The sequence below is a fragment of the Hylobates moloch genome, unplaced genomic scaffold (assembly GCF_009828535.3).
Source record: "Hylobates moloch isolate HMO894 unplaced genomic scaffold, HMol_V3 SCAFFOLD_11, whole genome shotgun sequence".
Lineage (NCBI taxonomy): Eukaryota > Metazoa > Chordata > Mammalia > Primates > Hylobatidae > Hylobates > Hylobates moloch.
This window is the reverse complement of record NW_026652286.1, coordinates 96,356,644-96,371,056: the sequence shown is the minus strand read 5'-3', so window position 1 is coordinate 96,371,056 and position 14,413 is coordinate 96,356,644. Positions and strand designations below refer to the sequence as shown.

At 46.0% G+C, this 14,413-nt stretch overlaps 1 protein-coding gene across 18 annotated transcripts in view; it reads right to left on the bottom strand.

Annotated features, from left to right (window-relative positions):
- GRAMD1B (GRAM domain containing 1B) overlaps positions 1 to 14,413 on the bottom strand; it is a 274,598-nt gene that overhangs the window by 52,193 nt on the left and 207,992 nt on the right. Inside the window, exon 1 of one of the 18 annotated variants that reach the window (XM_058446826.1) lies at positions 8,674 to 11,316. The exons of 16 other annotated variants lie outside the window; for them this stretch is intronic. In XM_058446826.1, coding sequence (XP_058302809.1) covers positions 8,674 to 8,879 — 206 coding nt within the window. In that variant the 5' untranslated portion in view covers positions 8,880 to 11,316. Of the gene's footprint in view, positions 1 to 2,285; positions 5,109 to 8,673; positions 11,317 to 14,413 lie in introns of those variants that run through there. One more of the 18 variants, XM_058446830.1, reaches the window with a different exon arrangement.

Genomic DNA, 14,413 nt, shown 5'->3' with positions numbered 1-14,413 from the left:
ACTCACCCACACCATATTATTTCCTTGTAAGGAAGCCATGTGGGTTCCTGCTTCCTCTGCCCAGGGTAAAGATGCACACAGCCGAAGTTCTCACATTCCATATCCCCATACCCCAACATGTATTCCCAATAAGTACCTTGTACTTCCCACAGGACCAAATCCACTTACACCAAGGCTTATAAGCTACAAATAAAATATTGACTATTTGATATTTCACTTCTGTTTTCAATGGACTAGAAGAAGAGATGAGAGACAGAGGGGAGAGAGAAACTGAATGCAGTTGAATGTTTGCTTTGCTTCCGAGAGTGGAGAAAGGAAAGAGACGGAGAAAGGGAGAGGCTAAGTAGAAAGTGCCAGCAGAAATGGGAAGGAAAGGAAATGTGAGATTGGAAAGCCAAAGAAGCACGGGGCCGGTGGGGTGTCCTGCCCACCCACTCAGCAGTCTCTCAGGCAGGTCAGGCTTCGGGAACACCATGGACTCCCCTGCAGGCTGCATCCCAGCCTTCCCTCGGGGAGTGGGGTGCAGGGCTGAGGACACTGTCATTTGCATGAAGATGCAGCTGTGACCTCAGATGTCCCATTGGCCCCATTTGCAATGAAAACCATGCCCCTTTCAGCAAAACCTTCCACCTGGGCATCCTTAGCAGAGAGAAAGGCAACAAATCCCAAGAGCCTAAACCAGCAAGTGTGGGCAGGAGGGGAGCTGGGGGCAAGCAGTGCGGTAACTTTTGGAAGGAAACTGATAAAGAAAAGAAAAAGGAGACCAGAGAAAAGGAAGATAAATTTGCCCCGAGTGTGTATGGAGAAAAGCAAGGCCCAATGTTCCACTTCATCCTAAAACAGAATTTGCATTTAAAATCTCATTCCTAATACTAACAATAATTGTTACTGGGGGAGGCCAAAGAGGCTCTTCCCGTTTCTGCCCCACCCAATCCTTATCCTTACTCTCTAAACTCGTTTGCTACCATAAACTCTGGAGAAAGGAAGGTACATTCCTTTACTTTGGTTGGAGATGCCAGGCCGTGGGGCTGGTGGCAGGCAGATCCATGAGTGCACAACCCCTGGGGAAGTGTGGAGAGGAGGTGTCAACACACGTCTTTCTGGGGTGAGCCTCCTTGCTCTAGGGCCAACTCCAGCCCATAACGACATATTCCAAGGTTTAAACTGTCTTCTAGGATTATGTTACTAGAACAACGAGGACCTCTAACCTCTAGTCCCAGCTATAATAGTTTGCTCAAAAAAGAACTAGAGAAGTTGGGAGTGGTGGCATGAGCTGTAATCCCAGCTATTTGGGAGGCTGAGGCAGGAGGATCATTTGACACCACGAGTTTGAGACCAGCCCCGGCAACATGGTGAGATCTTGTCTCAAAAAGAACTAGAAAAAGGATGACAATCAAGTACATGCCTATCTCAGACACAATGGCCCCACAGCCATTGTGTATTTTCCTTAGATAAGGAACATCTTCACAAATTCCAGACCCTGGAATGGAAAGGAGATTCCTTCATCCTTCCCCAAACCCAGAATCCCTGCTAACTGGCTTCAAGCAAGAGGTCGGCAACACACTCTAACCAGGAGGAAAACTGACTCCAACTATCCAAAACCACATGAGTCTCACATGAAATGATCAAAGCGTGAGAACTCCTCACCGCCCAGCAGCCCCACTTTAGCCCACCCTACACACACCATGAAAAGATCTACATACCTAAAATGCTGCCTTCAACACATCAGCCAATAAACAACTTATACCATCTCTCTGTGCTCTTAAGGCTGTTGATCATCTGTGCTGTTCTTGGAAACTTCTCCCTGATGACACACACCTCTCTTCTACTCCTCTGCCTGTCTCAACTCCTGTCTCAACTCTTGCTACCCAGCCCGAAATTAATCCTTCCCTAAAGGTGAGTCTGTCACCTCCCTGGCCGTGTCCAGCTTTCTCTAACTTCAACCAGGCAAAGACTCCTCTACCTGCTTCTCGCCCTGGTCACAGTCGTTAGCCTGACCCAACAACCTGCTGCTAGGTGGATGCTTCCTCCAGACAATGTCTTGTGAGTGCCCCACACTGAACACAGAGCTGGACATCTGTCCTCCCAGACCTCCTCCCACGACTGCCCATTCTCAATGGCAGTTTCATTACCAGGTTTCTCAGGCTGCAGACCCCTCTCTTCCATCTCACTCCACAAAAAAATGAGTCACTGAATTCCATCAGTTCTATTTCTACAAAGCTTTTTACCTCATCCTTCCCTTCCTTCCCCAGGGCCCCGGTTCAGGTTCAAGGAATTCTGCTCACCTTCTTCCAATAAATAGCCGGTTGAGTGGTCTTCTCTGCCTCCTTTTCCTCTTCCTACTCACTCACAGCTGTGTCATTAATCTTTCTAAATACAAGCCCAACATCTCACTGTGCTCTACTAGCTCCCACATTAAAGTCCCAAATCCTCAAAATGGAATCTAAGGTTCTCTGCTAAAAGTAAATGACACCTCTATGCTTTTTCTCTCCTTATATGCTCTTAAAGAGCTTGCATATTCCACACCTATACACTTTCCCCCAATTCCCTTAATATACATGCTCTTTCTCCTGACTCCAAACTCCCATACGACTCACTACTTGAGCCTAAAGAGCCCTTGCCCTCCGCATCTTGCTGCTGGAGTCCTGCTCATTCTTTTTCTTTTCCTCCACATCTCCCTGCTGGAGTCCTGCTCATTACTTTTTTTTTTTCCTGTTCATTCTTCAAGACCCATCTCAAATCCCACTTGCTCCAAAAAGCTTTTGTAAATCTCCACCTTGGAGCTGACTAAAGCACTGAATGCACATAGCCTGGTATGAAGGACCTACAAACTCCTGGAGGCTCAGCCCTCTGCACGCCCCACACGGCCCAGCAGGGCTCTGTAAGTGGCATGTGTTCCACTGAACTGAATCCCATCCTACTGACAGTCTTCACACCCTTGGCTTTACCAATCCCGAATATCAAGATGGCTCCCAAATCTGTACCTTCAACCTGCTAATATTCATGAAAATAGCTAAACATTATTGAGTGTTCATGAGCTCCTGGTACAGCACCGAGTACTTATTAAATATTATTTTGTTTAATCCCCCCAACAAACCCATGAAGTTGCAACAAATAGTATCATTAGTCCCATTTTTCAGGTGATAATTTGGATTCTTGACAGATTAATTCACCCAAAGTCACACAGATGGATGGGAGGCAGGGCAAGATTTCAAACTTTCAAACACAGGCCTATCTGACTGTCAAGCTCATTCTCAGAAGCAGGCATTCAATCGCGTTTGTTTGCCGGGTGGATAGAAAGATAGACAGATGGAAAGACAGTGGGTAGCTGGGTGAGTACAAAGAAAGAAGGAATCAACTTCCTGCCTCCAGGCTTCAATCCATTCTCTCTTTTCCTGTCAAAGTGAACTTTCTAAAAAGAGGATTTAGCATTTTTTTCATCCTTTTTGATGATTAAAGACCCCTATAATTTCCCACCCTCTGTGGAATAAAACCTGAACTCTAGACTATACGTTCCTCAATTATCTCACTCAACCTACCTCTGAGAACCCCAAAACTGGCTACCTTTCCAGTGCACCTCTGCCCCAGCCATCGGGGCCTACCTGTGCCTCTGCCCCAGCCATCGGGGCCTACCTGCGCCTCTGCCCCAGCCATCGGGGCCTACCTGCGCCCCTGCCCCAGCCATCGGGGTCTACCTGCGCCCCTGCCCCAGCCATCGGGGCCTACCTGCGCCTCTGCCCCAGCCATTGGGGTCTGTCTGCAGATCCTTTTGCCATGCACACTCACTCTTCCATGTCTCAGCAATCTCTCTCTCTCTCCCTCCCTCCCTCCAATCACCTGATGGACATCTACACTTCCAGACTAAGCCCACATATACCCCTTAGGTGTCTCCACCCGGTGCTCTACCTCCACTCTGATCCTTCTCTAGAAAAGAAGAAATGTTTGCAGTTCTAGTTCTAAGTCAGCAAAGTCAGCACTAAACTTGCTAGAGTCCTGAAACTCTTACGAGGTAACCCATTATCCCATAGATTTGGATGTCCTGCTGAGCAAATAAAACCAATTCCTGAGTATCTTCTAACACATAACATATATAACATAACATAATGTTTCAAACAAACTTTATAATGTGCCATTCATCTAACCCTGCCATCATTATAAATAACAGGATTGCATTATATTTCAAAATCTTGGGATTTAAGAGCTAAAAATAAAAAAGACCTTACATATGCTGTAGGGATGGAAGGAAGACTGGTGTTAGATGGGCTATGGGACTAAGACTCCCTCCCTTAAGGTTAGTATATTCAGCTCTCAACTTCACATGTAAGAAACCTAAGTCTAGGGGGGTTAAGTACCTAGACAAGGTGATATGACTTTGGATCTGGCTCTTCAGTTCCACAGATATTTCCTGACCACCTGACATATGCGAGGCATTCAAGTTCATTTTGGTGAATGAGAAAGGATCTGTGTGCTTGGGACATTTCTAGTCAGGAAGAGCTAGAGGCCTATTCTTCCCATGTTAATATAATCAATAAGTGGGATGACAGAAGGGAATAAAGGAAAACAAGAAATGCTGCCTTGAGGATGTGGCACTTGAGCTAGATTCAGAAAATGTGTTGGAGTTAGCCAGGTGAAGGGTATGGGGTTCAAGGAGGGCACGGTAGGAGAGAAGAGAATGTTCGGGGTGGCGGACAGCATGAACAAGGGTGAAAAGGCATAAAATAGCATGGGATATATGGAACATTGACAGAAACCATGAGTCACCAGCTATAACATGCTCAAGCTGATGTTTTAGAGATTCCTGTAATCATCAGCTCTCATTCATAATAGGTCCTCTAAGACCCCCACCAGCCACCTTTAAGCCATGGCAGGGGCCCCAGAGGTCATTCATTCATTTCCCCATCTCCCCTCTTTTTAAGACCGGCAACACAGGCTATTATTGCTCTCCTCCCCTGGTTACCTTCTTAGCAAACAGTGCTCCCTAAAGTCTGATCACAGTATCTCATGCTACCTATGGTTTGATCCTACCTCCTATAGTTAGGTCTAGCTGATGTCCTTGAGAAAAGGGAAGTAGAGAAAGAGGATGAGGACTCTTCAGGCTTTCTTCAGTGACTCTCTGCAGCATCCCTGCCCCCACCCTCACCCTCCCCGCCGCCCGCCCATCTCAGACACGATGGCCGCTACACCACTTTGCTTGGCTTTCTTCCTCATCCTTATCCCTGGTGTGGTCCTGCGGGCACAAGGCAGACCTTGTCAGCAAGCCAGCTCCCTGATGCTACACATGCATTTTTCAGAATCCTGAGTAAAGCAGAATAGTTAGTTGGTGTTCCGGTGTTCATCACTTGAGTTAACTTGTTTGCCTTCAGAGAAAATCATTTCTGCCCCAGATATTGCAAAATATGTACCTGTCTCTCTGGCCCCCGGTGCCTCCACCTGCTTGGACTGCAGCTGCTCCTTCCTGCTTCCCTCTGCAGTGCACACCCTGGCTGCCCCAGCCCTGGCACATTCCCAATCAGACTGTCAGCCCCCCTCCCCACACATGGACACTGCAATGAAGTGTTGACTTCATTGTTTCTTCTAAGCCCAGCCCTACAGTGACCTAGACGATCAAATGTATGGCTGTAATCATCTCAGTGCCAGGAGCACTGGTAATGAGAGATACAAACACCTATCTCATAGGACTACTGTGTTAAATGAAATAACCTAAGTAAAATATTTAGCACAGTGCTTGGTACGCTCCATAAATATTTTTGAGCTGCTGCTATTATTAAGAAGGCTCTTGGCTGCGTGCCGTGGCTCACACCTGTAATCCCAGAATTTTGGGAGGCCGAGGCAGGTGGATCACTTGAGATCAGGAGTTTGAGACCAGCCTGACCAACATGGTGAAACCCCATCTCTACTGAAAATACAAAAATTAGCTGGGCGTGGTGGTGCACACCTGTAATCCCAGCTACTCAGGAGGCTGAGGCAAGACAATCAGTTGAACCTAGGAGGTGGAGGTTTCAGGGAGCCGAGATTGTGCTACTGCACTCTAGCCTGGGTGACAGAGCAAGACTCCATCTCAAAAAAAAAAAAGAAAAGAAAAAAAGAAAGACTCTTGTTCCTCTCTGTAAAATGTGGAGTAAATATCCTTGTCCGGTTTCCTCAGAGGCTTTGATGTTCCCAAGTGTCACTTCCCATAGTAGGAAGCAGGAACACAAAGAATACTTCCTTAACATGCAGAATCCCAGCCTTAACCTGATACCACCCTCCCAATAAATGAAAATTTCCAGTGGATGGCCTTAGGAATCTGCATTTCAAAATAAGTATCACGGTTGATTCTGAAGCACTCTGAAGTTTGAGAACCACTACACTCCCAAGAAACTATCTCTTAAGTATCAAGGAGTGAGTGACATATCTGCCCCAAGTGACAGAGACCTTTTTACAACTCCAGGTATAACAGTGTGCAGTGTCCACCAGGTAGGTGGACCTGCTGGAATAGTAAAATCATTTGAGCTTGTCATAGGAGTTGCTAATGTGGAAGAATCTGACGTGGAGATGACGAGGTGTAGGCAGAACCCGATGGGACATCACCTTTTGATGTAGGAGCCTAACAATTACCATTGGCGCGAAGGCCCACAGCCATATCACAAGCACCTCCTCTGTCCCTGCTGTTTGTAGCATGGGGTAAACGCTGATGACTAGCCCCTAATTCCTAAGAGAAGACTATCCTGTTTTCCAGTTACACACGTCCTATCCCCATGCTGATTCCAAAGTTTCATTAATAATCCTTCTCAGTTCTTTATAATGCCACTGCAAATATCCATACGAATTAGCCAGCTCCCCTTTGAATTTTCCCATAGCACATGCTCAAGTGGCTGAGAGAGGAGAGCCACACGTGTATTTGTATAACATTTGCATGAAATTTACATGCTGCCTGCAAATGCCTCCATTTGTAGGTCTGCCCCACTAAACCAGTTCCAAATTCAGAGTCTATGAGGACTCCATGAAGACGGTTGTTCTTTCTGTATTATCGCTAGTCACTTGCTAGAGTCTACATTCTGTGTCCATGTATTATCGCTAGTCACTTGCTAGAGTCTACATTCTGTGCCCATGTCATGGCAGGTGGGAAGGGCAGACCCAACCAGAACCTTGTAGCGGGGAGTGAATAGCCCAAATCACAAATGCCAGCAGGGTTCCCAATTCCCCTTGGATCCTCCTCCTTAGATAGCAAACTACCAAGTCACTAGTAGTGACCTGGTAAGGCTTGCTTCACTCCTTGTCATAACCCCCTGAAGTTCCTGGTCTCAGCTCCTTTCACTCATGAAAATAAACCCACAGTCCCAAGTTCTCAGGAGATTTGACTGATTCAGAAAGAGAGCTGAAAGGGCCTTTCAGGTCCAACCCTCTCACTGCTATGAATACAAAAGGTCCAGAGAGATGACACAACTGTCCACCAAGGAGTTAACAGACAGCAGGATGGTTCTTCCCCTTCACAGCTCAGACTCAGGTGCCTAACAGTGCCAATCTCAGTGCCTCCCCTTCCCCACACACATGCTTTTCAGGATGCTGGATGGGGCTGGGGTTCAAAAGCATAAGACCCGCACTGTTCTAAGAAGAGTTCCCTGTGGCCATGCCTGGAACCTGCTCTCTGTGTGCCTATCACTGGCATCTAAACCTGGTGATAACTGCAACCGGGTCCAGTTCCCTTTCTAGGGGAGAAAATCAAGCTGTGATTACCTGTTTGAAAGAAGGAACCAGAACAGCTTTGAGAAGAGATGTATTTTTTTCCCCACAGCATAGAAGTTCTCTTCCCAAACTTACACTAAAGCAGAGTCTCAGCCTGGTCCAGGCGTGCCACACGTTGGCCTAGATTTAGCAGCAGGTTGCATTTCAGCAAGGGACAGAAAGGGAAAGGGCTCCCAAGCTAACACCTTTCTTCCCTGTCACAGTTCCTACAGATGCCATCTGCAGATCTGACACAGAATGGACCTTCCCTACCTGCTGCAAGGGCAACATTTTGACAGAAATGAACCTCTTGTCCCCTCTCCTCCATTTGGGAAAATTGCGGAGATTCCTGGAGGCCTTTCCAAATTGGGATCTTGGGTGAAGTATACAAGGTGTTCAGAGACAGGGTCTGCCCGAAATTTGGACCAAAGGTGGAACTGGACTGTTGCCAGGTTCAGACCACTGGTAGAGACACCTTACAAATGGAAGCCTGACAATTCTCCAGGCTCATGAACCAGCCACTGTGGGCCATCCAAACATTCACTCAGTGTCCACACGGCCCATTCCCTACCTCCTTCTGCACTCCGCCCCTCACATGCCCTATCTCTGTAAATACTGTGTAGATAATTCAGGGCACTTCTTATGGGCAACAAGCCCCACTTACTGATTCCTCCTTCCCTGTCTTGTATAAATATTTAAGTTATTAAAAAAAACCCAAAACTTTAAAAAATTTTTACAAAGAAATTTAAAGGTGGGACAGCCCATCCAAAACATTTGCAGCCAGCTAATTTAATACCTAGACACAGTCTCATTAGGGATCTCCTCAAGCCTGGAAGGAATTACTTGGTGCAAGGGAAAGTCTGAGCAGTGACTTCGGTTGTTGATGAATTTATTAATTGACTAATTAACATAAGGGCAAAGTCCATGGAAAGTTTTTGGCGAAGTAGAGAAAAGTAGCACTTCAGTTACCCTTCCACTGGCGTTCTCAGTCCAGAGAGGTGATAGGAAGAGCTGGACCTGGGCAAAGGTTGTTTGCTTTTCCTGCTCAGGCCAAGGAGAAGAGGTCCTTCATCACCATGGCTGGAGTCTCCATCCATCCCACTCCCCCCTGCTGCCTGGCTTTCCTGCAGCTTCTGTTCAGTCCAGAGTTTGGAATTCAATCCAGGAACAGGCATGACAAACACTATTTTTCATTTCCATGGAGACAAGGCCCTGCAATAGAACCAGGACTCCATGCCTGAAATGACAAAACAGCCTGACCCACTTTTCCCCCTTCCTACAAAAACAAAATAAGTTTGTTTGGGTCCTGCCAGAGCCAAGGAGAAAAAAGCAAGAGTTCCTGTTATCTCAATGGATATTTCAAAGAGGAACAAATTATAACCATCTTTGAAAACACTGATAATGCTACAGAACCAGTGTCAGAAATCAGACATAAATCACTTTACCCAAAGGGCTCATCTGCAGTAAATCCATTCTGCTTCCTCCTCCGAAGCTGCTGGGGAGAAGGTTCATCTCCCCTAAGAGAAGGATTTAATGACCAGCTATCCAACTTCTTATAGAATCCAACTGTTTCCTCAACTTGTCTTGCACCATTTCCTCCCTCATTTTATTCTAGCCTCCCTGGACCTTTCTTTTTCTTGAGCAAACCCAGTTCACCTAGGATATTGGCACTTGTTGGTCCCACCGCCTGGAACTCTTACTCTAAAATTTTGAATGCTGGTTCCTTTTCAGCCTTCAGATCAAAGCTCAAATGTCACCTCCTCAGAGCAGACTTTCTTGAAGGGCCACTCCATGTAAAGTGGCCTTCCTAAGCCCAGGCAATCATTACCACGTGGCCCTGTTTCTCTTCGCTGCCCTTATAGGAGCGGAAATTGTCTTGTGTTGTTGTTGCTGTTTCATTGCTTACTACCAGGCTGAGCACTCCATGGGAGCTGGGGCCATGTGTATGTGTGCTTCGCCAGTACCTCCAGCAAAATGACTGGCACATACTGGGGTTGCAGATATATAGTCCATGAATTTTAAAAAGTGGGATCTTCTTTCTTTTTTCTTTTTCTTTTTTTTTTTTTTTGCGACAGAGTCTCGCTCTGTCTCCTAGGCTGGAGTGCAGTGGCGCGATCTTGGCTCACTGCAAGCTCTGCCTCCTGAGTTCACACTATTCTCCTGCCTCAGCCTCCGGAGTAGCTGGGGCTACAGGCGCCCGCCACCATGCCCGGCTAATTTTTTTGTATTTTTAGTAGAGACGGGGTTTCACCATGTTAGCCAGGATGGTCTTGGATCTCCTGACCTCGTGATCTGCCTGCCTCGTCCTCCCAAAGTGCTGGGATTACAGGCGTGAGCCACCGCGCCTGGCCAAAAAGTAGGATCTTCTTAAAGCCATACATTCCATCGTTCAGCCACTCTGATAGACATGTCTTTATAAACCTGGCCCCAAATCTGCCTTTTTTAAAAGGCCAGCCTTTTAGTCCTTTTTCTGGCTCTTGGGTCCATGAAAACTAAAATATGACATCACTTCCAGACTCTCTGCTAGCCTTGTCACTCTGTCTAGACATCAGGGTACCTGATTTAAAATCCTGAGCTGATTGGTGCCCTTGAGAAAATCACTTTTTCTTTCTGTGCACCTGTGTTTTTAGTCTGTTGCATGATCACAACCTATTTTCCTGGAGTAAGAATCCTTTAAAGAATAAACCTAATTAGACCGTGCATCCCAAAAGTAAAGAGCTTCCTATAATTGCTCATGGAGTGAAACAGGATTAGCAGTGGAATGTGAATTCCCAGTTAAGAAACTGAATCCTGTTCCTAAATTCAGTCCTTTCCACATGGCAAAGACACGGGATGAGAGTACAGATTGTGGCTAGGCATATATTCAGCTAGTTCCTACATCCACAGAGCTGGGACAATAAAGACTTAAGATAAAGCAGAAGATACTAAAATCAAACATAAGAACTTACTGGTGTTGTACAATTTCCTTTTCCTGAGATTGTTCAAAGCAGAACAAATGCCTAACATTTAGGGGACAGTCCTGCTGGGTTCACAGGCTGGGTGTTGGCTGAGCTGATCTACAATAGTCTGTAGTTTGGAAGGAGCCCATAGTGGTCATGTAATCCATCCTCCCACTAGGTGCAGGGCTCCCTCTGCAATGGCCCTGACAACAGCCACCAGGCCTCTGCTTCAGATCTCCACTGACAGAGCTCCCACTGGCCAGCTGCTTACATGTTGGGGCAGCTCTAATGGCACTCTTATGTGCCACAGTCCTCATTCCCCCATGACTCTCAGCGATCATTATCTGTCCAAATCTCTTTGATTTTAATAGTCTTTAGAAATTAACCTAACTTTGCTGACTCAATGTCATTAAGCGAGAATTTTGGAGCACCTCTAACTTTGTATTACATATTCATCCTGAGGGCCCAATAGGACAGCAACAGTGTCACAGTTGTTTGTATCCACATGATATTAAATGTGATATTGGGCACACAGTAAGAATTTAATACTTTCAAAATCGCCTCTATGGCCAGTTGCAGTGGCTCATGCCTGTAATCCCAGCACTTTGGGAGGCCAAGGTGGGAGGATTGCTTGAGGCCAGGACTTTAAGGCCAGCCTGGGCAGCAAAGCAAGACCTCGTCTCTAAAAAAAAAAAAAAAAAAAAAAAAGAATTAGCCAGGCGTGGTGGCAGATGCCTATAGTCCCAGCTATTCAGAGGTTGGGGCAGTAAGATCACCTGAGCCCAGGAATTCAAGGTTGCAGTGAGCTATGGTCACACCACTACACTTCAGCCTAGTCAACAGAGACCCTTTCTCAAAATAAAATAAAATATGAAATTACATTAATAAAAGTATATAATAAACTTGCCTCTAACAATCTCAGTCAACTCTTAAGTACAATCCCACCCAAAGTATTTCAGAAGCCCAAACGTTCAAGGGAATAGAAACTTGTGAAAGCAGAAAGGCGCTAAACTCTCCCACGAAGCCCTTTCCTCAAGAGATTTCCAATCCACTGGGAGGCCAAGACCACTGGAACAAGGCAAGGAGTTCAACTGAATAGAACTTCCAGCTTCTCCTGTGTTTGCTCATCAAGGGCCCCTCCCCCATCCTCAGCAAGAGAAATGCTGCTACTAAAACCAAAAGGAATTCGTGCAGGATCCATCCAGCCACCCGTCAAACAGTTGGTGAGGACCATGTTCTATGCCCATGCCAGGTAAAGGTTTAGGCATTGGGGATACTGTCCCTGACTCTAAGAAACTCACAGTCTGATGGAAGACACAGACATGTAATGAACTAACACCGTGCAGTATCTCCCATCACCACTCGTCAAGGGAGACAGGCCAGGAAACTGAGGAATGGCCCCCAGGAGTTAGGTGGCCTTCCTGACTCAGGTCTTCCTCATGTCTGATCTGGGGACAAATCACTCCTCTCTGAGCTTCCGCTTTTATTATGCAAGAACAAGAGTGGATGCTGCCTAACCCCCACAAGGACATGGAGGAGGATGACAAAGAACATATAGAGAATATACTGTGAAGAACTGAGAGCAGCAGCATCTCTGAGACAGAAGGACTCAGATCTAAATTAGGCAAAGCATCCAGAAACAAAATCCAGGCAGTCTGGGCCACAGTTAACTCAGCATCACCAGCCTTTTCTCTGGCCAGAGCCACATCACCTCAGCGCCAGAGGTTGCTATGGTACTGTCAGCTCAGTGTTCCTCGAGAGGCAGTGGGACTAAGGCTGTGCAGGTGGGGGAGAAGTTGTGACACGCCACATGCCCTGCCCCTTATATCGCTCCTCCCCTGACCTCACTGGCCTACCAGGATGGCTAATCTCTGCCTGACCACTGGGATTCAAACCTGGTTCTGATTTATTTTTCTGCTATAACTCAAACCGAAGCATACCAAAGAATGACCACATGTTAAAGTCAGAAATTTTAGAATAGAGAAAACTGTAAGAGGTCGGTCCTGCTGCTGGCTTCAAGCAGATGCCCGTCAACCAAGAGAGGCTTTAGTCTAATTTAAAATACATTCATGGTACGAAATCCCAGGGCTTTCCCTTGCCACCCTTCTCATTGTCTCCTGCTATCATCAGGAAGTTATTTATGATTTTAAAAAGAAAAAGCCCAGCCTGGGCAATATAGTAAGAGCTGGTCTCTACTGTACTTTTAAGAAAATTAAAAAATGTTCTTAAAATTAGCCAGGTGTGGTGGCTCACGCCTGTAATCCCAGCTACTTGGGAGGCTGAGGTGGGAGGATTGCTTGAGCCCTGGAGACAGAGGTTGCAGTGAGCCGACATCATGCCATTGCGCTCCAGCGTGAGTGACAGAGTGAGGCCTTGCCTCAAAAAAAAAAAAAAAAAAAAAAAAAAGAAAAGAAAAGAAAAGAAAAAAAAAAAAAAAAAAAAAAAAAAGAAAAGAAAAGAAAAGAAAAAACCCTCTGTTCTATTGCACTTAATCCCATTTTCTTTTATTCCAGCTATCCTAGACTGCAGGTCAGTTCATCAGTTATAACCCTTCCCCTGTTTCTATCCTCCTTTCTTTGGGTGAAACAATTCTACTTCCTCAAACCTATTCTCCGAAGTTAAAAAATCACTTCTCCTACAACATCCCCACCCAATCTTTACCTCTCAAGGGCCAGTCACTAATTGATGTATAACTCATTGCACCTTGGGACAGCTCTGATAGTTTTTATTTTAAGCTCAAACTGTTTCCTGTGGCTTCCTACCAGAGGTCCCATCCTACTCCCTTGTGAGCCATAGAACAAATCTAATTTCTCCTCCACATGACATTTTCACGTGGCTCTCATGCCTTCTCGGGACCTGCTGGACTGTCACATTAACATGGCGATGGCTCCCTTAGCCAGTGATTGGGCTCCGTCTCCTCTGAATGGAGTCCAGGTGATCTCAACTTTCTTAACTATGAAGCCCAGATGCCCAGACATAGCTGTAATACTGCAGAGAAGTGGCCTGAGCAGCTCAGAATAGAGCAGAATCATCACTTCACCTGCTTTGGGAATGATAATGCAAACATATATTTTCAGTCATTTTCTGAATCAAAAGTATCAAGAAATTGCTCACTGTTCCTTTATGAGTCTCTGGGTATAGTGCTTCAATCTTATCCTGTAGGCTAAGTGGGGTGCATATCCCTCCAAGAAGCAAACACCCCCACCACTTCCCCCAATTAGACAAATCCAAGTTTCGGCAGAAGGATGAACAATTTTACCCCAACTCAGGTTACACTATAATTCTGAGTGTTTATATGAGGATCTCTAGGCCAGATGCAAAACCAGAGACCTTGAGAGTCTCTTATCTGGACACAAGAATAGTGTTTGCATTTTTAAGTGGCTGAAAAACATCTGGAGAATATTTTGTGACATGTGAAAATGATAGGAAATCCATATTTCAGAGTCCATAAATAAAAGTTTTATTGGGAACACAGCCATGCTCGTTCGTTCATAAATTGTCCACGACTGTTTCTACTGTGCAAAGCAGAATTGAGTAGCTGAGACAGCCCGGCCCACAAGGCCCCCAGTATTGACTATCTGGCTTTGTACCAAAACAGTCTGCTGGCCTCTGGTCTAAACAGAAAAGACCTTGAAAAGGTCAAGGGGAGGGTGCCTGCGTCTCAACCATTGGGAGAAAGGGCTGCAGGCTTGCTCCTGTCAGCAGAAGAAATTTGTAGGGCCAGAAAAGAAAGAAGCAGGGAGGGGGAGTGGGAGGTGTTTAGTTTTAGG